Source organism: Scardinius erythrophthalmus (assembly GCF_964197995.2).
Source record: "Scardinius erythrophthalmus genome assembly, chromosome: 15".
NCBI classification, from domain to species: domain Eukaryota; kingdom Metazoa; phylum Chordata; class Actinopteri; order Cypriniformes; family Leuciscidae; genus Scardinius; species Scardinius erythrophthalmus.
This window is the reverse complement of record NC_138235.1, coordinates 41,675,991-41,699,065: the sequence shown is the minus strand read 5'-3', so window position 1 is coordinate 41,699,065 and position 23,075 is coordinate 41,675,991. Positions and strand designations below refer to the sequence as shown.

Below are 23,075 nucleotides of genomic sequence, written 5' to 3'. Positions count from 1 at the left end.
GCAACAGTTTTAAAGTGCTGTTGTTTTCCTGTATTCTTTCACAGATCTGTCTCGGCTTCTCCTGAGCCCAGCTGTGTGTCCGGCACGTCGATGGATCCTCCACCTAAACTCAGCTCTGCTAAACGGAGGTGAGGAACGTCTCGTGGGGTTTACATAGACTATTGGAGACTAGTCAAGTACATTACATAACGAGTACAAGTACCAGTATTACATAAACACTACTCTGCAGACATTATTTTAGTTACACAACATCTGTAATTGTGTTTCATATCAGTATTGATTAACCCTGTACAGCCTAAAATATTAAATAAAAGTCAGATCATTTAGTGAAATGGAACAATTTATTAAACCTGTACACAAAATATGCAAAAGAAGTTTGCATTTTTGAGTATTATATTTGATCCATCAGGCTTTTATGGCTCATATAGTCTGATATATTGAGAATATGAAGGCTCAGTTTTATTCAGAGGCCCAAACTGAGCAAATATATGGTGCAGATGCTGATATTTACAGTATATGAAATTCTGATGCTTGTAATGTAAATCAATGAGAGATTTATCACAGATATCGCAGATACTTGCAAAAAAAGCATATAAATATCAATATGTGCCAATAATATGTCTTAGTAAGATGATATTTAAATGCTTAGTTTTATGATCAAAGCTCTGTATGCAATACAATGATGATCGAGAGATGAACAATTAAACCTTCCTCAAAAGCCTGATGATCATATTTGATACTCGTATAACTATGTAACTGTCTAGATAATCAAGTAAACCTGCTTCAGTCCAGCTGAAATATTACCAACATCAAAGTAATATTAACGTTTGCTAAAGCAAAAAGACACGTGAAGCAAAGTGACTTACAACTGAGTAAACTCCCACGTAAATCACGATTTTATATATAAAATAATGTACTGAAAATATAATGGCATAGATACTTCAAAAGTCCCACCTTGGCTAAATTAAACTAGGCTCATTTAACTCATGGCATTTGTTCAGTTTTTCAATTAGAAATGTGCTTATCATCTGTTTGTTGGATGCTTTTTAAAAGGAGATCCGTCTCGCCTTCACTTGTGAGCTGTGTGTCTGACGCGTCGATGGATCCTCCAACTAAATTCAGTTCAGAAGGCTCTTCTGCTAAACTGAGGTGAGGAACATCTCCTGGATGAAGCACATTTATTATCAGATTATCAGATGACCATTTAAAGAGCACCGATTATGCTTCTAGCCATATTCATCTGTGTTTAGTGTGTAATGTTCCTGTTTGATCATGAAGAAGCTCCAGTTCTTCTCTATATCAGTGTCAGTGTTTCTGAACTCCTGAAACGCCTCCATTGTAGTCTTGAGTTTCTTCCGGGAACGAAAACGTCACAATATTCCTCATTTAAATAATTCATACGCAGAAAAAGGGGCGGGGCCTGGTTGAGTAAGTTAGTAGTGTGTTAAACTGGCGGTTATGGGAAGGGGCGGGACATTTCCCAAACACACTCAAAGCGCTCGCCCAATCACAACACACTGCTCCAGCCGACCAATCAGAGCACAGTGTGCTTTTCAGAAGGAGGGGCTTCATAGAGACAGGAAGTAAACAGAGCGTTACTGACAGACTGGGAAGAGAGGAGCTGCAACAATGGAGAATATGAGGAAAATAATCAACATTCAAGCAGGAAAACCTGAAAACAACATCAAGACTTTATCAAGGGCGTAATAGGTCCTCTTTAAATGATACTTATTGGATAATGAGTCGACATTGTCGATTCGTGTTTTCAGCAATTATATCAAGGGCTTGTAGTGTTATTCATGTACTTGATACTGAGGAATGGACACAATCAATGTATTTACATGCTTGAGTAAATATTTACATGTTCAACTACAGTAACAAACAGGAGGGATCAAAATCCTCAAATGGCGAGATGTCGCTGGATGCCATCTTCAGGGTGAGTTTTATTGTGTGTTTGGTCAAATACTATAGGAATTATAGGCCTCTTGACTGAATATTATATTAGTCCCACTTCTTACATTAGGACATCATGATCAATCAAATTAAAATTTTGAGGTGTGCTATTTATCAAATTTCAAAGGCTGCGATTGAATTAAATGAATGTTTGCGCTGTGAGTTTCAGAGCGAAGCACGACACTGTTTATTTACACACGAGCAGCTCGTGATCCAGTGTTTTCAGCGTCTCTGTTCACAGTAAATGCTTCATCTTTTAAGTTTGAGTCACTTTAACATGCAATTGAAAACAAAACGTGCACAAACCATCTTCACATACTTATAATGAGAAACTCTAATCATCAGAAGAGACACTTTAAGGCTAATAATATTTTATTTTTACAATAATTTATCATTTTAAAATAAAGAAATTAAGACAGCCATAATTATTAGTATTACAGTTGTACTGTAAAATATATAGATATAAATGTACTTATTATTTATAAATTATTTTATAAATATATTTTAAAGGGGTGGTTGATTATGATTTGACTTTTCTAACTTTAGTTAGTGTGTAATGTTGCTGTTTGAGCATAAACAACATCTGGAAAAATACAACACTCAAAGTTCAAAGCAAAGGGAGATATTTTATTTAACAGAAATTGCTTTTTAAGGAATACAACAAACGGCTGGTAGAGACTACACCACATTCCTCCCGAGTTAGTGACATCACCAATAAAGCCCTGCATTTCAGCCCGAGCCCGACGGGCCCCGACTTTTTTACGCCCCTAGGGCCGGGCTTCGGGCCAATTTTCACGTCATAGTTCACATGCGGGCCGGGCCTCGGGCCTTTTTTGGGTTATCCTTCTTTTTATATTTTTAGACATTAATTAAAAAAAAATATGAGAAGTTGACGTCGACGATAGAAAAACAAACATAGAAAGACATTTAATAACCTCATAACTTTCATAATCTTATAATTACACTGACATATGATTGACATGACAGTCTCACGCACGCACGCACACACACAGACAGAAGGTTTCCCGTCGGCGCAACCAACGATTCACCTCATGTGCAAATAATGGAGAATATTAAGAGAAAAATCGCGAGTGATAGAAGAGAGGACTGGGTTAAAATCTTCCACTGTGGATGCTATTCTTTTTCTCCACGATGCTCTGTAAGAGACTGTTCTAACTTTTCGTTTGATTGGACTTTATTTTCGTTTAACTGTTGGAAACTAGGCTACTGATGTTTTTCGTTTTTCGTTTGATTGGACTTTATTTTCGTTTAACTGTTGGAAACTACTGGAAAAAAGAATGGCCATGTTCTGTGGCGCATTTTTGAGGTAAGATAACCTGCAAGTTTGTTTTTGATTTATTTAATTTAATTTGTTTAGATTGACTATTGCTCATTTCGTTTGCGAGCGCTGTTGCGAGCAGCCTGAGCCTGCCTCAGTATTTCAAAAAATTGTACTCACTGTGGTTTAATAAATAAACATTAAACTGTCTGTGTGATATGCTTGAAGTGTTTTATATCTATGGATTTTATTGTAGCTAAGTAAAGTATTAGCGTTGATTTGAGAGGCTAAATTGATCAAACATGTTTTACTCGCTGTTGGCTCGGCTTGCTTGGTCGTCATTTTTTTTTTTTTTTTAAATGCTCCAAACATTTGTCTAAATTAACTTAATAAAGAAATGAAAAGAAAAGAAACATAACTTACAAAACGGACATATTTTAATGGCAGTCTGCCGCTGTGAAAAAAAATCTCGTGAAAAAACATCTTGTGAAAAGGGTATTATACCACCCCTTTAAGACATTTTCCTTATATAGTAAAAGTTAAAATTGAGTCAAGAACCCTAGAGTTCTATATATAAATTCATTGCATCTTTTTCTAAGAGTGTTGTCTAGATATATTTACAATGTGTTATTCAGAGGTGTTTGAATAATCGCAGTGATTTCTGATTTCAGGAGCTTGAGGACACAAACATCTGTTTGATGAAGAAAGAGCTAAGCAGGTTCAAGAAACTGCTGAGGCCAGATTTCCCAGCATGCTCTGTGAGTGAGGAGGATGATGATGATGAGGGTCAGAGCCGAGTGAGTGAGGGAGTTCTCAGGATCTCGCTTCAAGTCCTGCGGAAGATGAACCAGACAGACCTCGCTAACACACTACAGACCAGTACGAGACCCATTTGAAACTCTCTTTGTGTGGAGGCATATGGTAGATTGTGTGCAATGGGTTTTTCAGCAAAGTTTTGATAATTTAAAACCTTTGCATATCAAATACAGTATGATACAGTAGGCTTTATATGGTTAAACTTTTGAGTCAATTTGTTCACAGATTAATAATGCATTGTTTTTCTGTTTATTTAATGGTCTACTAATTTCAGAATTGTTTCTATTGCATACTGCAGAGCTGATCTCAGTGAGTCAGCAGCAACTGAAGTCCAGACTGAAACAGAAATTTCATAGAATCAGCGAAGGAGTCTCCAATGGAGGGCACGTGGCACTTCTGAACGAGATCTACACAGAGCTTTACATCACAGAGGGGGGGACTGGAGACGTCAACGACGAGCATGAGGTGAGACAGATTGAGACCTCGTCATCCAGAGATCTAGAGACACCGATCAGATGTAATGACATCTTCAAACCCTTACCTGGACAAGACAAAGCCATCAGGACGGTTCTGACCAAAGGAGTCGTCGGAATTGGAAAAACCGCTTCTGTGCAGAAGTTCGTCCTGGACTGGGCTGAAGGAAAAGCCAATCGGGATGTTCACTTCATATTTCCACTTCCTTTCCGAGACCTCAACTTGATGAAGGAGAAGCGGATGAGTCTGATGGAGCTTCTCCGCTGTTTTTTCGCAGAAATGAAACCGATAGAATATAACGACTTCAAAACAATCTTCATCTTTGATGGTCTGGATGAGTGGCGTCTTCCTCTGGACTTCCAGAACAATGAGATTTTGTGGGATGTGAACGAATCAGCTTCAGTGGACGTGCTGCTGACCAACCTCATTAGAGGAAACCTGCTCCCGTCTGCTCGCCTCTGGATCACCACGCGACCAGCTGCAGCCAATCAGATCTCTCCAGAGTGTGTCGACCAGGTCACAGAGGTTAGAGGGTTCAGAGACCCTCAGAAGGCTGAGTATTTTCGGAAAAGAATAAAAGATCAGCGTCTTGCCAGAAGGATTGTCTCACACATCCAATCGTTAAGGAGCCTGCACGTCATGTGCCGCATCCCAGTGTTCTGTTGGATTTCCGCCACTGTTCTGGAGAAGATATGTGAAGCAGATGGTGCAGAGATTCCCAAGACTCTCACTCAAATGTTCACACACCTCCTGATTGTCCAGACCAAACTAAAGACCCAGAAGTATGATGGGAAATGGGTTCTTCAGGAGGTCCGAAAGAGCATCCTGTCACTTGGGAAACTGGCTTTTGAACAACTGGAAAAGGGGAACCTGATCTTCTATGAGGAGGATCTGAGACAGTGTGGCATTGATGTCAGAGAAGCGTCCGTGTGCTCTGGAGTTTGTACGCAGATATTCAGAGAGGAGTTTGGGATGCAGCTGGAGAAGGTGTTCAGCTTTGTGCATCTGAGCGTTCAAGAGTTTCTCGCTGCCTTGTACAAGTTCCTTTCCTTTGCCCAGGACAAGAATGAGTACTCAATGACGGATTTTATGAAGAGCGAAGTGGACAGGGCCTTGCTGAGCGAGAACGGACACTTAGATCTCTTCCTCCGCTTCCTTCTGGGGCTTTTGCTGGAGTCCAATCAGACTCTCCTGCGGGGATTATTCACACTGAGAGAAAGCTCCAGTTGCACGCGGGACACGGTCGAGTACATCAAGAGTAAAATCCGAGAGAATCCTTCCCCGGAGAAGTCCATCAATCTGTTTCACTGTCTGAGCGAGCTGAATGATCATTCCCTGCTGCAGGAGGTCCAGACGTACCTGAGCCGCAGCACAGGTGCCCAGCGCCTCTCCGGAGTCAAGCTCTCTCCGGCCCAGTGGTCGGCGCTTGTGTTCGTGCTGCTAAACTCCACGGAGGACCTGGATGAGTTTGAACTGAGGAAATATGATCTATCAGAGGAGTGTCTTCTGAGGCTGCTGCCGGTGGTCAAAGCTTCCAGAAAAGTGGAGTGAGTATATCGTAGTATTAAGTTGCTTGTATAAAGAAAAAAAGTACAGAAAACGTAGCTGATACTTGTACAGTTTGCAACAGGAGGTTCCAGATTGCTGACACAATTTTTTAACACTAAGGGAACAAATGTATCTGTTTACAAAGTATTTGTATTTGACAAATATAAAGATGTATAATATCTAAAACCGAAAATATCTAAAACTGAAATAAATAATAATAAAAACTAACAAAATTGGCAAAAACAACAAAATTACCAAAACTGTAACTAAAACCTAAAAATAAAAACAAACTATTTTATAGTCATGCATTGAATTGCTCAATTTAGACCTGTCAAGTCAGTCAAGTCACCTTTATTTATATAGCGCTTTTTACAATACAGATTGTATCAAAGCAGCTTCACAGTGATAAAATGAAAATAATACAACAAAGTTTGTTTCTAGAAGAAAATTGCGTCATCGTCCACCTTAAGTAAGGCAGATCAATAATATAGTTAAATGTTAAATGTCCCCAACTAAGCAAGCCAAAAGCCAAGGCAACTGTGACAAGGAACCAAAGCTCCATTAGGTGACAGAATAGAGAAAAAGACCTTGGGAGAACCCAGGCTCAGTCGGGGGCCAGTTCTCCTCTGGCCAACGAGCGAACACTGTATGATTATGATCCAGGCAGCATTACAGGTCAGAATTCAGATTGGATCAGAACATTCACAATATTTATCCAGTTCCATCTGGTTGGAAGTTGGAGTCATCACTTCATTTTTCATTGAAAGCACAAGTCGTAATTTAGATATATTTTAAGATGGAAGAATGCGGTTTTACAGATGCTAGAAACATGACTTTCAAATGAAAGATTGGTATCAAAGAGAACACCCAGGTTCCTAACCGACGACGAAGACTTGACTGAGCAGCCATCAAGTGTTAGACAGTATTCTGGGTTAATACGTGCAGAGGTTTTTTGCCCAATAATTAGAAACTCTGTTTTTTCAGAATTAAGTAGTAGGAAGCTATGCATTCCATTAATTTTGTGAACTGGTGTGTTTAGTCAGGGCGCATAGAAATATAGAGCCGAGTATCATCAGCATAACAGTGAAAACTAATTCCATGCTTCCTTATGATATCTCAGAGGGGTAGCATGTACAGAGTGAATAGCAACGGTCCTAGTACTGAGCCTTGTGGTACTCCATACTGAACTTTTGATCGATAAGATATCTCTTTATTTACTGCTCCAAAACTGATAACGGTCAGATAAGTATGATTTAAACCATGCTAGTGCAATTCCACTAATGCCAACATCATTTTCAAGTCTATTCAAAAGCAAGACAGCGAGGCAGAACTTTCACTTAGTGTATCAAAAAAAAAAAAAAAAAATGTGTGCAAATTTTTCAGAAATGAAATTTTTTTTTATAACTAATATTTTCCAAAAACCCAAATGTTAAAAGGTAAAGAAAGAAATATTGGCTCTGTAACAAATAAATAGTTAAATTATGGCTGCCAATTACAATCTTAGTAATCCAGATTACATAAAGAAAATTTTAATATAATAATAATATATTAAGTACACTTATTATAATACTAGATTTAAATAGTCTGAGGGTAAGAAAGTAGGGTCACATTCAAGGATTACATGAACTGGTTTAAGTTAATGTCTGTGTAAATCTATACTGTGTGCTGTTATTGGGGATAACAGCACAGAAACATTCTCTCTCTTCCAGTCTGAGGGGTTGTAATCTCACAGATCAAATCTGTTCAGCCCTGGCCTCCGTGCTCATCTCAAACTTCTCACGTCTGAGAGAGTTGGACCTCAGTGACAACAACCTCCAGGTTTCAGGAGTACAGCTTTTCTCTGCGGGACTGAAGAATCCTCACTGTAAACTGGAGATACTGAAGTAAGACCCTTTGTATAAGTATGTTTGACAGTATGCATCTATGTGGATGCCTTTTTTAATAGAGTGCAGTTTTAACAGTCGGGTTCCAGAAGTAAAAACTCTGATGTGATAACTTATAAATGATAACTTATTAACAGTTAAAGTCAGACCTACTGTGAGTTATGTTACCCATGATGCTGCACAGAAAATTCCATTAATCAGAGAGTTGAGACAAGCAAAACGATTCTAAAGAGCTCGTTAGCTCCGGCCACTCCCATGAATCATTGTAAATGATCTAATCAAGGCGGTCTTTCAAATACTTTTTTTGCTTCAAATGAAATTTTGTAATAATATTGTGAAATATTGTGATTCTCCTCTTAGCTGGTTGGTTTGGTTCATGGCTTATAATGCTTTTAACGAAGACTATTTGAAATCCCTAAGGGAAAAATGACAGGAAAAATACTTTCAGAACTAACAGCACTGAAAAAGTGGGTGGGTCTGATGCACTGTATTGCGAAGTGTGTTTCAGTCCAGTTTTTATGACATTTCTTTCCTCTCTAAATGTCTTATGCTCTGATATTACGAGTGTGCTCAACATGAATAATTTGAAATTTAATGCAAATGTTACTACAGGCTGTGTAACTGCAATATTCGAGAGGACAGCTGTGATGCTCTGGTTTCAGCACTGTTATCAAACCCATCACATCTGAGAGAACTCAATCTGAGCTCTAATAAACCAGGATATTCAGCAGTGAAGCTTTTGTCTGTTCTGCTGGAAGATCCTCACTGTAAACTAGAGAAAATACAGTGAGTAATATCTGTTTTATATATATTTTTGAATGTATTAATTTTTTCTTGCATCTTTTCACAACAAATACACAAATGGTTGCATTTACATTTTAAGCAGCAATACAGCTTAATTAAAGTGTGTTGAGTCGCACATGTAAACACTGAGTGTTTCTTCTCTCTGTAGGCTGTATGACTGCAGTATTGGAGAAGAAGGTTGTGCAGCTCTGGCTTTAGCACTGATATCAAACCCCTCACATCTGAGAGAACTCAATCTGAACAATAATGAACTGGGAGATTCAGGAGTGAAGCTTCTCTCTGGTCTACTGGAGGACCCAAACTGTAAACTGGAGAAACTACAGTGAGTTATACTGTTCAATAATGCTTAAGTTGGAACAATGCTGGCATGATATCCCTAGCCATAGTGTCCTGTAGAGTCAACCCTGATCAAACGCACCTGAACCAGCTAATCAAAGTGTTCAGTAGTACTAGAATATTACAGGCAGTTCAGTTTGACCGGGGTTGGCCGTAAACTCTGCAGGACAGTGAACATAATTAGTAAACATAAATACACTTTTTAGTTACATTTTAGTTTTTTTTTTATTTATATTTTTGGTTTTCATTTTAATTTTAGTTAAAGTTTTAGGAATTTTGTTGTGTTTTTGTACATTTTATTAGTTTTTTATATGTATGAATAGTTTTTATTGTTTTTATTTGTTAGCTTTAGTTAATTGAGTTTGTTATTTTAGTACTTCAAGTTAATCTAAACAAAGATGAGAAATGTTGCCTTGGCAACTAGCTGAAATAAAATAAGTGGTAACACTTTACAGTAAGGTTCCATTGGTTAAAGGGATAGTTCACCCAAAAATTTAAATTCTGTCAGTAATTACTCACCCTCATGTTGTTCCAACTCCGTAAGACCTTCGTTCATCTTCGGAACACAAATTAAGATATTTTTGATTAAATCTGAGCGCTGGCTCACTCCTCCATAGGCTTCTAAGGGACTGAAACTTGCTGGCCCAGAAAAGTTATTAAAGAGATCGTTAATATAGTCCAAGTGACTACAGTGGCTCAATCTTAAGTTTATAAAGCGACGAGAATACTTTTTGTGCGCTAAAACAAACAAAAATAACGACTTTGTTCCACTTTTCATTTCCTTCTCTCTGGGCGTCGAGTCTTTTCGCGTAGTGTTTAAGCGTAGCGCATCTGTTGCACGTCACCACGTATCACACACATGACCAGCGTCGGCCAATAGTGAGCCTACGTGGTGACGTGCAACAGACGCGCTACGCTTAAACACTACGCGAAAAGACTCGACGCCCAGAGAGAAGGAAATGAAAAGTGGAATAAAGTCGTTATTTTTGTTTGTTTTAGCGCACAAAAAGTATTCTCGTCGCTTTATAAACTTAAGATTGAGCCACTGGAGTCCCTTGGACTATATTAACGATCTATTTAAATACTTTTATGGGCCAGCAAGTTTCAGTCCCTTAGAAGCCTATGGAGGAGTTAGACAGCGCTCAGATTTAATCAAAAATATCTTAATTTGTGTTCCGAAGATGAACGAAGGTCTTACGGCGTTGGAACAACATGAGGGTGAGTAATAACTGACATAATTTTCATTTTTGGGTGAACTATCCCTTTAACATTAGTTAACTACATTATTTAACATGAACTAACAATGGCAAATACTTCTAAAGCATTTGTTAATCTTAGTTAATGTTAATTTCAACATTGTCAACAATGTATTGTGAACTAACATGTTATATAACATGTTACAATTATATTGTTTACTAAATAGCATTAACAAAGGTTAATAAATTCTATATTGCTCAGTTTTAATAAATGCATTAACTAATGTTAACAAATGAGACCTAATTGTAAAGTGTTACAAAAGTTATTTGTTTTCATTTATTTCAGGAACGTTTAAATTGAAGTACCTTTTTTTATGGTTATAGTTTTAGTTAACAATAATAACCCTTCACCAGAGGGCAGAGATATAATAAATATGATAAACAGGTTTGCTGACTCCTTGACTCTCAGTCATAAACAACAATTGCTGTATTTTAAATATACCACTATCATACTTATAACTAATTATGAATGGAGAATTAATGCTTAAATGTTGGTGCTTGGTGAGAAGAAAAATAATTGTCATTTTGTCATCAGGCAAATGTTTGTTCCCGATGCAAATGTGTTTTTCCTTCTCTCTGCAGGCTTGATGACTGCAGTATTGGAGAGGAAAGCTTTGCAGCTTTACTTTCAGGTCTGAGATCAAACCCTTTACACATCAGAGAACTTAATCTGAGTTGGAACAAACCAGGAGATTCAGGAGTGAAGCTTCTCTCTGATCTACTAAAGGATCCACAGTGTAAACTGGAAATACTACAGTGAGTGATGTTTCATTTTCAGGACTTCAAAACACAACCTCGCCAACATTACATGAAGAAATACATATTAACTAGCATTTCTGGTAGCTCCACTTCAACAGTCCACATTTCTAAATGCTCACCTTTTACCTGCAAAATATCAACGTTGAGCTGTAAGACTGTGTTCACACTTGGCAGGGTTGGTTGGATTAAAACTAACTGTGGTGCGATTGCACTGTTAATGAACGCTGTCAAACGAACCCTGCTGCGCAAACAAGTGGTCCGAGACCCCTGAAAAGCTGGGTCTCGGTTCACTTCCAAATGAACTCTGGTATGGTGCAATATCCAAAGGCATTTAAATGGACCAGGATGTGATGTCACGAGATGCAACCCTAAAAAGGACAGAATGTTCAAGCATTCCTTGTTCTTCTCGTCATAGTCGCAATGTTTCCCATTATAGTTCGGTACAGGCATCAGAACCGTGTCTCCTTGAATTCCTGTAGTTGTTTTGACCCCTTTACACATTTTATAAGCCCTTCATGAGTTCTCAGGAAGTAAAAATACCATCCTATAAACACACATACAATGAGCGTTTAGCCCAGCACACAGAAAATGTTTTTTTGTTGTTGTTGCTTTATATCTTTAAGTACAGTGTTAGAAATGACAGTTTAAATGCTAAGCGAACCAAGACTAAATTTAAAATCTTCCTTTTGGGTCCGGACTAAAATAACCAAGAGAAGTGAACTATTTTCACTTGAGAGTGTCTTTCTCTCCTCAGGTTGGAGTGCTGCAGTATTGGAGAGAAAGGTTGTGCTGCCTTGGTTTTAGGTCTTTTATCAAACCCATCACATCTGAGAGAACTCAATCTGAACTACAATGATCCAGGAGATTTAGGAGTGAAACTTATGTCTGTGCTACTGAAGGAACCACAATGTAAACTGGAGAAACTAAAGTCAAGTCAAGTCAAGTTTATTTATATAGCGCTTTTCACAACACAGGTTGTATCAAAGCAGCTTCACAGTAATAAATTAGAACAATACATCAATGTTTGTTTCTAGTGGAACGTCTACGTTCGGTAATGCTGATCAATAGTATCGTTGATTGATTAATTCAATTAAATATCCCCAAATATCCCCAACTGAGCAAGCCAAAGGCAACAGTGGCAAGGAACCGAAAAACTCCATCAGGTGACCTAATGGAGAAAAAAAAACCTTGGGAGAACCCGGGCTCAGTCGGGGGCCAGTTCTCCTCTGGCGTTTATGAACTAGAGGTCGGATTTAACTGTAGGATTAAAAGTATTATATGAATGCCTGGCTGAAGAGATGCGTCTTTAATCTAGTTTTAAACTGGGAGAGTGAGTCTGAGCAACGAACAGTATCCGGAAGACTATTCCAGAGTTTTGGTGCTAAATGTGAAAATGCTCTCCCTCCTTTGGTGGATCTGGATATCCTAGGTATGACCAAAAGCCTCGAATTTAGTGATCTTAAAGAGCGCGATGGATTATAGGGCGATAGAAGATCGGTTAAATAGACTGGAGCTAAGCCGTTTAGGGCTTTATAAGTCAGTAGCAATACCTTGTAATTAATACGGGACTTTATAGGTAACCAATGTAGGGATAATAAAATCGGTGTTATATGATCATATTTTCTTGATCTAGTTAGAACTCTAGCGGCGGCATTTTGGACTAACTGTAGCTTGTTTATTAAGGATGCAGGACAACCGGCTAATAACGCATTACAGTAATCTAGTCTCGAGGTCATGAATGCATGAACTAACTTTTCTGCGTCAGAAACTGATAGCATATTACGTAGCTTAGCAATGTTTCTAAGGTGGAAAAAGGCTGTTCTTGTAACATATGAAATATGATTTTCAAAAGACAGGTTGCAGTCTAATATAACACCCAGGTCTTTTACTGTAGAGGATGAAGTAACAGGACATCCTACTATGTTAAAGTTGTATTGTGAGAGGTTTTGTGGGTGGTTTTTTGAACCGATAAGTAGTACCTCTGTCTTGTCTGGATTTAATAAAAGAAAATTATGCGTCATCCAATCTTTTATATCTTTAACACACTCTGTCAATTTGGATAATTTAGCGTTTTCATCTGGCCGTGATGAAATATAGATTTGAGTGTCATCAGCATAACAATGGAAACTAATTCCATGTTTCCTTATAATATTTCCAAGTGGCAGCATATATATTGAGAATAATAGAGGGCCTAACACAGATCCCTGCGGCACTCCATAGTTTACTGGAGTTATGATAGATTTTTCTCCATTTAAATAAACAAAATGGTAGCGGTCAGATAAATACGATCTAAACCAGCTTAATGCTTGTCCTTGAACACCAGTATAATTTTGTAGTCGATCTAAGAGTATTGTATGATCTATAGTATCGAACGCAGCACTAAGATCAAGTAAAACTAATATTGAGATACAGCCTTGGTCAGAAGCTAAAAGTAAATCATTTGTGATTTTAACGAGCGCAGTTTCAGTGCTATGATGCGGCCTGAATCCAGACTGAAACTTTTCATAGGTGTCATTTTCTTGTAAGAAAGAGCCCAGTTGAGCGGACACAACTTTTTCTAGTATTTTAGACATAAAAGGTAGATTTGAAATGGGTCTATAATTTACTAGATTATTCGGATCTAATTGTGGTTTCTTAATGAGAGGTTTTATAACTGCCAATTTAAATGTTCTTGGAACATGACCTAAAGATAAAGACGAGTTAATAATATTGAGGAGAGGCTCTTCCACTACAGGTAACACTTCTTTCAATAGTTTAGTTGGTATGGGATCTAATAAACATGTTGTTGTTTTAGAGGAAATGATAAATTTATTTAACTCTTTTTGTTCTATAGTTGAAAAGCACTGTAATTGTTCTTGCGGCGTGATAATTGAGGCTGAATTATAAGGCGCGATTGAGGATTGAACGTTTACAATTGTGGTTCTGATGTTTTCTATTTTCTCAGTGAAGAACTTCATGAAATCATTACTACTAAACTGTAATGGAATACTTTGTTCAGGAGACATCTGTTTATTTGTTAGTCTCGCCACGGTGTTAAATAAGAACTTAGGATTGTTATGGTTGTTTTCTATTAGTTTGCGTAGATGCTCAGCCCTGGCCGCTTTTAGGGCCTTTTTATAACGTGACATACTGTCTTTCCATGCGATTCTAAAGACCTCTAAGTTGGTTTGTTTCCATTTACGCTCTAAATTACGGGTTTCTCTCTTTAGAACACGCGTAGTACTGTTGTACCATGGTGCTTTACTTTTCTCTCTGACCTTTTTTAATCTAATGGGCGCAACAATATCCAATGATCCAGAGAGAATGGTGCTCATAGTGCTAGTTAATTCCTCAAGTTCATCTGTTTGTTTGGGTTCACTGAGCAGCTGAGACAGATCCGATAAGCTGTTTGAAAAATTATCTATGGTGGATGGAAGGATTGTTCTGCCTAATCGATAGCGCGGCGCAGCATGATATATTACAGGAGTACGTAATATGCAAGTTACCATGTAATGGTCAGTGACATCGTCACTTTGTGGAATGATATCTATATCGGTTGGATCGGTTCCATGTGATATAATTAAATCGAGTGTATGATTAAATCGATGAGTCGGTCCGGTAATGTTTTGCTTGACCCCAAAGGAGTTTAATAAATCAGTAAACGCAGCCCCTAACGCATCATTTTGATTATCTACATGGATATTAAAGTCTCCAACAATTAATGCTTTATCGAAGTTAACTAATAGGTCTGAGAGAAAATCTGCAAACTCTTTTAGGAAATCAGCGTAAGGCCCAGGCGGTCTATATACGGTAGCCAAGGCTAGAGATAATAGGGATGTTTTTCTATCATCTAAGAGCGTAACATTTAGTACAAGTACTTCAAATGAAATAAACTTATAACCCGTTTTCTGAGTAACATTGAGAAAATCTCTATAGATTGTTGCAACACCGCCGCCACGACCATTCAGACGGGGCTCATGCTTATAGAAGTATCCAGGAGGAGTAGACTCATTTAAACCAAAATAATCATTTGGTTTAAGCCAGGTTTCAGTAAGGCAAAGTACATCGAAGCTATTATCTGTGACTATTTCATTTACAATAACTGCCTTAGGTGTGAGTGATCTAATGTTTAAAAGACCTAGCTTTAAAAATTGTTTTTGATTACCAATAGCAACATTTTCTGGTTTAATAACAATTAGATTTTTTCTAGATCCTGCAGTAGATTTATGATTTGATCTCACTAAACGAGGAATAGACACAGTTTCTATGCAATGTTCTACACTATTTATATCAGTTAAATTGGTGCAGCAGAGACTATGATTTGGACTTTTGTTTACTAGTCAAAAGGTATTTAACATTTTGGAGATGTTATCTGACAGAAGATCCGATCCGAATCTGTTTGGGTGTAAGCCATCAGCACGGTAAAGCCTAGGACGCTCCCAAAACAGATTCCAATTATTTACAAAGAGAAGTTTCTGCTCATTGCACCATGACATTAACCATTCATTAAGCGCAAATAATCTACTAAACTTTTCATGACCTAGTCGGTACGTGGGAAGCGGTCCTGACACAATAATCGTTATATCAGGCGATGTGCTGCGTACCGTATCGATCAGATTCCTGAAGTCTTTCTTCAAAACTTCCGTCTGGCGCAGTCTGATGTCGGCCCCTCCCACGTGCAGGACAACGGTTCCGACGCGCTCGTTCAGAATCTCGGGAACGTGAGCAGCGACTTCAGAAACACGAGCACCAGGAAAGCAGTGACTATGCACCTTACTTTTATTTAACGTAACGTGTACGTGTCGAACGATGGAATCGCCGATGATCACAGCATCGCGTTCTGTTTCGCGAAGAGGGGAGAAGCGGTTTTGTGTGGATATCTCGAAAACCGGGAGGGTCGGAGAGAGTTTTCTTGGTCTAGACCTGACTCGCGACTTCCGCTGCGGAAAAATCCAGGCTTCGTGATGGCATGTTGGAGCCGGAGTGAACGAGACCATGGCTGATCGCGACCTCGACGTTCGGGACCGATGTTGAGGAACGCACGGAGTAGACGAGGTCGGAGTCAGCGGGTTAGTAACATTAATCTCTGATTTGTGTGCCTCGGCGCGCGATGTTTCGAGAGCCAAACGCCGGTCTATCAGCTCGGCTTTTCTTACTAAAAGGTCGTGGATCTGTTTCTCAACAGCTTCCAGCTCAGACTGCACCGCGTGCAGCTCAAATGTGTCCTCACCTGCACCAAAAGGTAGACTACTTACATTTGATATATTCGCCATTTTAACAGATGGACAGTAAGTTAAGTTAGCAACGACGCTACCAGTGGTGCTATCAATATTAATACTAATTTATGGCTTAAGTCTTGGATATAATCCGTCTTTTCAGTGGTACGGGTGTAGAGTAGACGCACGATAGGTGAAAAATGTTTGTTTGTAACTTAAATGAGTGCGGAGAAGACGCGTTCAGCCGTGATCCACGGACGTAACCTATAAGAGTATCCAGCGTTGGATCACAAGGCTTGAGACGCGTCTGCTCAACAATCCGCGTTATAACTATGAGGTGAGGAAAAGTAGAAAATGTTCGTTGTAAGTGAGTAAGTGAGTAAAGTGAGTGATGATTGTTAATCATTTTATCAAATCAATGTGTCTTATATTTTTAAATGTTTCATTCTTGATTCTATACTGAATGTAGAATTTGTGTTGAGCAGTAAATGCCAGTCGTTCTCTTCTCTGCAGGCTGGAATATGACAGCATTGGAGAGGAAGGTTGTGCTGCTCTGGCCTCAGCACTGATATCAAACCCCTCACATCTGAGAGAATTCAATCTGAGCTGGAACAAACCAGGATTTTCAGCTGTGAAGCTTTTGTCTGATCTACTGAAGGATACACACTGTAAACTGGAGAAACTACAGTAAGTGATATTTTAAATTTTAAAATGATGTTTTTCATATTTTTGGATATATTTAAAGCTGCAGTCCGTAGCTTTTTGAGGTAAAAAATTATCCAAAATAAATTTGTGAGCAAGTACATATCCAGCCAGTGTTCAAAACTCTCTGCTTGCCGTTGCTCGATTCAAAATGGTAAGCTTGTAATAATGTTTTTAATTCCAGTGGTACTGGTGGATTTCCACAGGAAATTCAAGCATGTCTTTGCATCATTACGTCACATCTGTACACATAAAGAAGGTGTCTCGGCTAGTCGGCTATATTGCGTGTGAGGATGTTGGTGGTGGAGATTTATAGCCTTTTCTCGCAGCACTTGATATAATTAAACTTATCAATTCGATGGCAGATCCAGAAAGGTTCAAACGGCAATCACCAGTGACAACCCGTTGTAAAACGCGAAAGACTTCGGAGAAAAAAAGAGACTGCAACCGGCCCATGCGAAAACAAGGATAATATCGTGAGGGCATTAAATGTAGTCACGCAATACTGATGTTGTTAGCATTAACAATTTGAGAACAAAGTATATTTTGCACGGTTTGACGTGATATGATAAGCAATCATTAGATTTAATCGGCGCGATTTACTGCAATGCTTTTTTCCCTTTAGTTGGTCAGAACAAAAGTGGATGAGACTTACTTGTACAGACGACATTTTTGGGTGAAAATTCTTATGTTGGTCATACTTTCAAAAAGTAGAATCTGTGATTGCGAACGACAGTATCCACACCACCAGCGCGGTGATTGACAGCCGTACATTCTCCTCAAAACATTGGATTAATCCGCGCTGTGCAATGCCGAGGCACAACGCACGTAAAGTTGATAATTCCGCAAATAACTGCAATTGCAGATTTCAAACAGAGATGGCAACAAAGAGGAAAAACTGCGGACTGCAGCTTTAGGGTAACACTTTATTGCGACTTTATACTGTAGTCCACTCTATTTATAAGGATATTTGCAACTACATGTAAACTAGCAGTCATTAGATTATTAGTAGACTGTCTGATTAATATCTGCTAACACTTTATTTTGATGCTCCTCAACAGACATTCAACTGACTATTTTAAGTCATTTTGCAATTACATGTCAACTTATTCTACTAACCCGAACCCAACAGTCTACTCATACTCTAATGAGTGTTAGTTGACATGTAGGTGCAAAGTTACTTATATTTAGCAGAATGTCTAAAGTGGACTACTGAAGTAAAGTGCAATTTTTTTTTACAACAGTTATACATAAAAAGCCAATAGCACACAATGTAAAATAATTTCAGTAGACTGATATTGTGGTTACTGTATGTTCAGTTCATCAACATCAGTAATTCGTAGGGCTGCGCGATCTAGGTAAAAATCTAATTGCGATCATTTTGATTAAAAATGTGATTAAAAAAAATCTGCTGTGTAATTATTAATTAATTATTTTATTAAATAGCAGTATGGCTATATAAGAATTAAAAGCAATACAAAATTATTATAATTAATGAAACAAATGTGAAAAAATCTAAATTAAAACAAAATAAGAAATATTACTACTGCAATATTTCACTGTAAAATAAGAAAAATAGAATAGTAACTGCAAAATAACAATACTAATGTTTATGGTTGTCTTAATTTATTCATTTTCAAATGTTAAATGTTTTACTGGAAGAGCCTTACTGTAAACTAGAGAAAATACAGTGAGTGATATTTTATTATATTATCAAATCATTCTCTGATATTATTTTTCTTACATTATTTCACAGCAAATTGGTTGCATTCACATTTTAAGCAGCAATACAGCTTAATTAAAGTCTGTTGAGTCGTAAACACTGAGTGTTTCTTCTCTCTGTAGGCTGTATGACTGCAATATTGGAGAGGAAGGTTGTGCTGCTCTGGCTTTAGCACTGATATCAAACCCCTCACATCTGAGAGAACTCAATCTGAACAATAATGAACTGGGAGATTCAGGAGTGAAGCTTCTCTCTGGTCTACTGGAGGACCCAAACTGTAAACTGGAGAAACTACAGTGAGTGGTTTTATTTTAGTGTATTTTTGGAAAATATCAGTGTACTGTACTAACATAAGCAGGATGTGTTTGTTTAAAACAAATACGTATTCTTCAGTGGTTCTCAAACAGGAATGACTTAAATGTATTTAAAGGGGTCATATAATGGTACATGCACTTTTACAAGTTGATTGTACTGAAATGTGTGTTGGCAGTGCCTGTACACAACCATCATAAAATGATAAAAATCCATCCAGTGTTTTTTTTTAAATCTTCTTATATGTTTCCCCCTCTCCTGAATCAAGACGCCCCTCCCACAATGGTTGATTGACAGCAGCGTTTCAACACAGACCCGCCCTCGTGAGCGAGCTGTCAGTCATAGCCCGCGCCAACCGGCACGTTCATTGCTGATAGCTGGAGCACTGAGTAGAATGGCGTCTAAGCGATTGTGGTGTTCTTGGGTGTAATAACGAACACAGCAGTCATTTTGATGTTCCTAAATCCGTACAGCTGAATATGCAGTGGCTGAGTTTTGTTTTCAAAGGGAATATTCCCCACGATCAACGTCATTGCTTTCATGTTTGCGCGAATCATTTCACACACCAGACTGCTTTATAAACGAAGGTCAGTATAAAGCTGTTTTGCTAAGAAGCTGCTCCTGAAAAAAGGATCGGTACCAACTATTCATGTTCCTGCTGCACCTCCAGAAGAAGTGAGTGAGTGTAACGTTTTATTAACCTTTATATTAATCTTTATATTAATCTTTGCAAATCGCTTGCTGCACGCTTCATGATGAATGCGGCTATTTTTACACTCACGGTACATCACGGCATGTTTTCTATGTATGACGTTCTCAATATAATTCATAATCCCATGTTTATAATAAACAACGCGTTATGGTTATTGTGTTAAATTGTTACAAACGGTGTACGCACAGAAAAGAGGGGCGGGGTGAGCAAAGCTCATTATCATTTAAAGACACATGCACTGAAAAGGCATGCTGAAAACAGAGCTTTTACAAACTTTTAATTTAGACCCTAAAGAATCATATTAGCTTGTACAAAAATGACATTATATGACCCCTTTAAAATAATAAATGATTATCATTATACTAAAATAAACTAACTCTAATCGAAGTTAAAATACTAAAAAGACAAAATCTAAAACTGAAAACTCACCTTTTCTTTTCCCTCAATAACTATTGTTTTTATTTTAACAGTTAACAGTTCTTGAAGTGTCAATAAAAAATGACTGATTCATGGTTTTCATGATTTAATATGTCAATACTTTAAGTTTCAAATATCTATATATTTTTTTTTATTTGAAGTACAGGGTTTGAAAGATATTTTATCCATGTGACTCTTTTGTGAGAGAGAGTAACAGGACAGACAGAATATATTTAAAAGATTTTCAGCTTTTTCTTTTCCTTGCCTGACTGAAACAGCTGTGCGAGAGGCGTTTCAAAGATGGCCACAGAGTGAAATGACTTGCCTGAAAGGGACTCTGGTTTGGTGCCGAATCTCTCTATCTCTTTGCAGGCTGGAATACTGCAGTATTGGTGAGGAAGGTTTCGCTGCCCTGATTTCAGGTCTGAAATCGAACCCATCACATCTGAGAGAACTCAATCTGAGCAGGAACGAACCTGGAGACTCGGGAGTGGAGATACTGTCTGATCTCCTGAAGGATCCACAGTGTGAACTTGAGAAACTAGAGTGAGTAACATATTGCATTTTAAACAAGTTTTCATACACAGTGTCCCTCACTCCTGTTCATATGTATGAGTGATGAGGCATTTTTCTCCTTCTTTGCAGGCTTGATGACTGCAGTATTGGTGAGAGAGGTTTTGCTGCTCTGGTTTCAGGTCTGAGATCAAACCCCTCACACATAAGGGAGCTCAATCTGAACTCTAATAAACCAGTGTTCTCAGGAGTAAAGCTACTCTATGATCTACTGGGAGATCAGCACTGTAAATTGGAGAAACTACAGTGAGTAATATTTCATGTGTCTCAAAACCTATACAGACTTGATGATGGTGAGATCAGATCTACAGTATGTGTGGACCATAAAGTTGGACAAAAATATCGCTGGATTACAGTTAATGGCAAAATGAATGCTTGGAAATGTAAACTGATATTTCCTACTGAAATACTAAAGCAACAGTTATAAACAACTGTCTAAAAAAAGTGTTGGTGAAAAATCTTAACATTAGCACTGGATGGAAGTATATGTATAATTTATGAGTGTTCAGCTGTAAGTATCCTTCTCTCCTCAGGTTGGAGTGCTGCAGTATTGGAGAGGGAGGTTGTGCTGCTCTGGCTTTAGCGTTGAGATCAAATCCCTCACATCTGAGAGAACTCAATCTGAACTACAATGAACCAGGAGATTCAGGAGTGAAACTTCTGTCTGTTCTATTGATGGACCCACGCTGTAAACTGGAGAAACTAGAGTGAGTGATATTATCATTATCGAATTAAAACAAGGCACAGTGATGCATTTAGCAGAACTTTTTAACTTGAAGTTTAAGTTAAAGGGTTCGTTGACCCAAAAATGTAAATTCTGTCATCATTTACTTACTCTTGTGTTGTTCCAATCCCGTAAGACTTTTGTTCATCTTCGGAACACAAATTAAGATATTGCTGAAGCTCAAATGTGCTGTGTAACACGAGAATGAACCTCATTGGTTCCTGCTGAAGCTCAAACGTGCTGCGTAACACAAGAATGAACCTCATTGGTTCTTGCTGACGCTCTAACGTGCTGTGTAACACGATAATTGTTCTTGCACGTCAAGTGAACATGCTTGAGCTTCCCTAACTGATGTGCAAGGTGATGAATGTTTATATGTGAAAAAAGTCCCATTCACATCAAGAACAATAACTATAAAGATAACTATATTTGCATCCTCACCAACGAGTGATAACATTCTGTTTATTCTAAGCTCGCCCACTGCAGTGTGTACAACATGTCGTTAAAAATGATTTTGCAGTTCTAGTTGCATTCATACGGCTTTAATCATCAGATGTCCTCAGCATGCTATGTTCGAATGAATCTAGCTAGTGTATTCGATATAATCTAACAGTGAATTTAGCTGGCGTAGTTAATATAGTAAAATAAAAACACCACCTAGTCTTTTTCATTGCAACTTCAAAGGAAGTAAGACAATGTTGTTGAAACTAGCACTGGATAACTGAGGTTTTTATGTTACACTGTAAAGCTTATCTGCCTCCAGAAAAAGTGCAAAATATTTTGATTTGCTAAACTCTGGACTATATATAAACAACAAGATGTATACTTCCTATTATTCCTGTTATGACCATTACTACTTAATATTATTACTAATAAGACCATTATCACTACAGTTTTATTATTAAGTACGTAAACCAGTGATGTATTCTCACATGGCTCCTGCTGGATAAAGTGTTTTGAGTTTTTCTCTTTGTCTCTGCAGGTTGTCTCACTGCAATATTAGAGACACGGCATGTGCTGCTCTGATTTCAGCTCTGAGTTCAAACCCACCACACCTGAGAGAACTCAATCTGAACTATAATCAGGACATTTAACAGTGACGCCACTCTCTGATCTACTGGATGCACATTGTGAAAGGGGTCATCGGATGCAAAATTCACTTTTATATGGTGTTTGCATATAAATGTCTTTGCAGTGTGTGGACACAACGACCATACAATGAAAAAAATCCATTCACTCCTTTTTTTTTATCCTCAAAAAGCCTAAACACTCACAATATCCAAGCCATCTGGATTTTCTGAGGAATATGGTGTCATAATGCTCATGCTCCGCCCACGACCACCGAAAGACTGTCCCGTTTTAGCATATTTCCACCCTCAGCCACTGGTATATTGTCCACCAAAACCTTGGGAGAACCCAGACTCAGTCAGGGGCCAGTTCTCCTCTGGCCAACGAGCGAACAGTGTATGATTATGATCCAGGCAGCGTTACAGGTCAGAAGTCAGATTGGATCAGAACATTCAGAATATTTATCCAGTTCCCTCTGGTTGGAAGTCGGAGTCATCACGCCGGTATGGAGACGAGTTTGTTGAGGATCAGAGCCGATGGC

The 23,075-nt window shown here is 38.2% G+C and overlaps 1 protein-coding gene across 1 annotated transcript; it reads left to right on the top strand.

Annotated features, from left to right (window-relative positions):
- Positions 1-1,908: 1,908 nt before the first annotated feature.
- On the top strand, positions 1,909-22,560 carry LOC308703270 (NACHT, LRR and PYD domains-containing protein 3; the record flags this gene model as incomplete). The annotated part of the gene is made up of 14 exons (XM_081386591.1): positions 1,909-1,936; positions 3,904-4,111; positions 4,347-6,069; positions 7,780-7,953; positions 8,566-8,739; positions 8,906-9,079; positions 10,932-11,105; positions 11,863-12,036; positions 16,817-16,990; positions 18,851-19,024; positions 20,542-20,715; positions 20,815-20,988; positions 21,276-21,449; positions 22,449-22,560. The coding sequence occupies exons 1-14, from the start codon at positions 1,913-1,915 to the stop codon at positions 22,558-22,560; spliced, it is 3,807 nt and encodes a 1,268-aa protein (XP_081242717.1). The 5' UTR covers positions 1,909-1,912.
- Between the last annotated feature and the right edge of the window lie 515 nt (positions 22,561-23,075).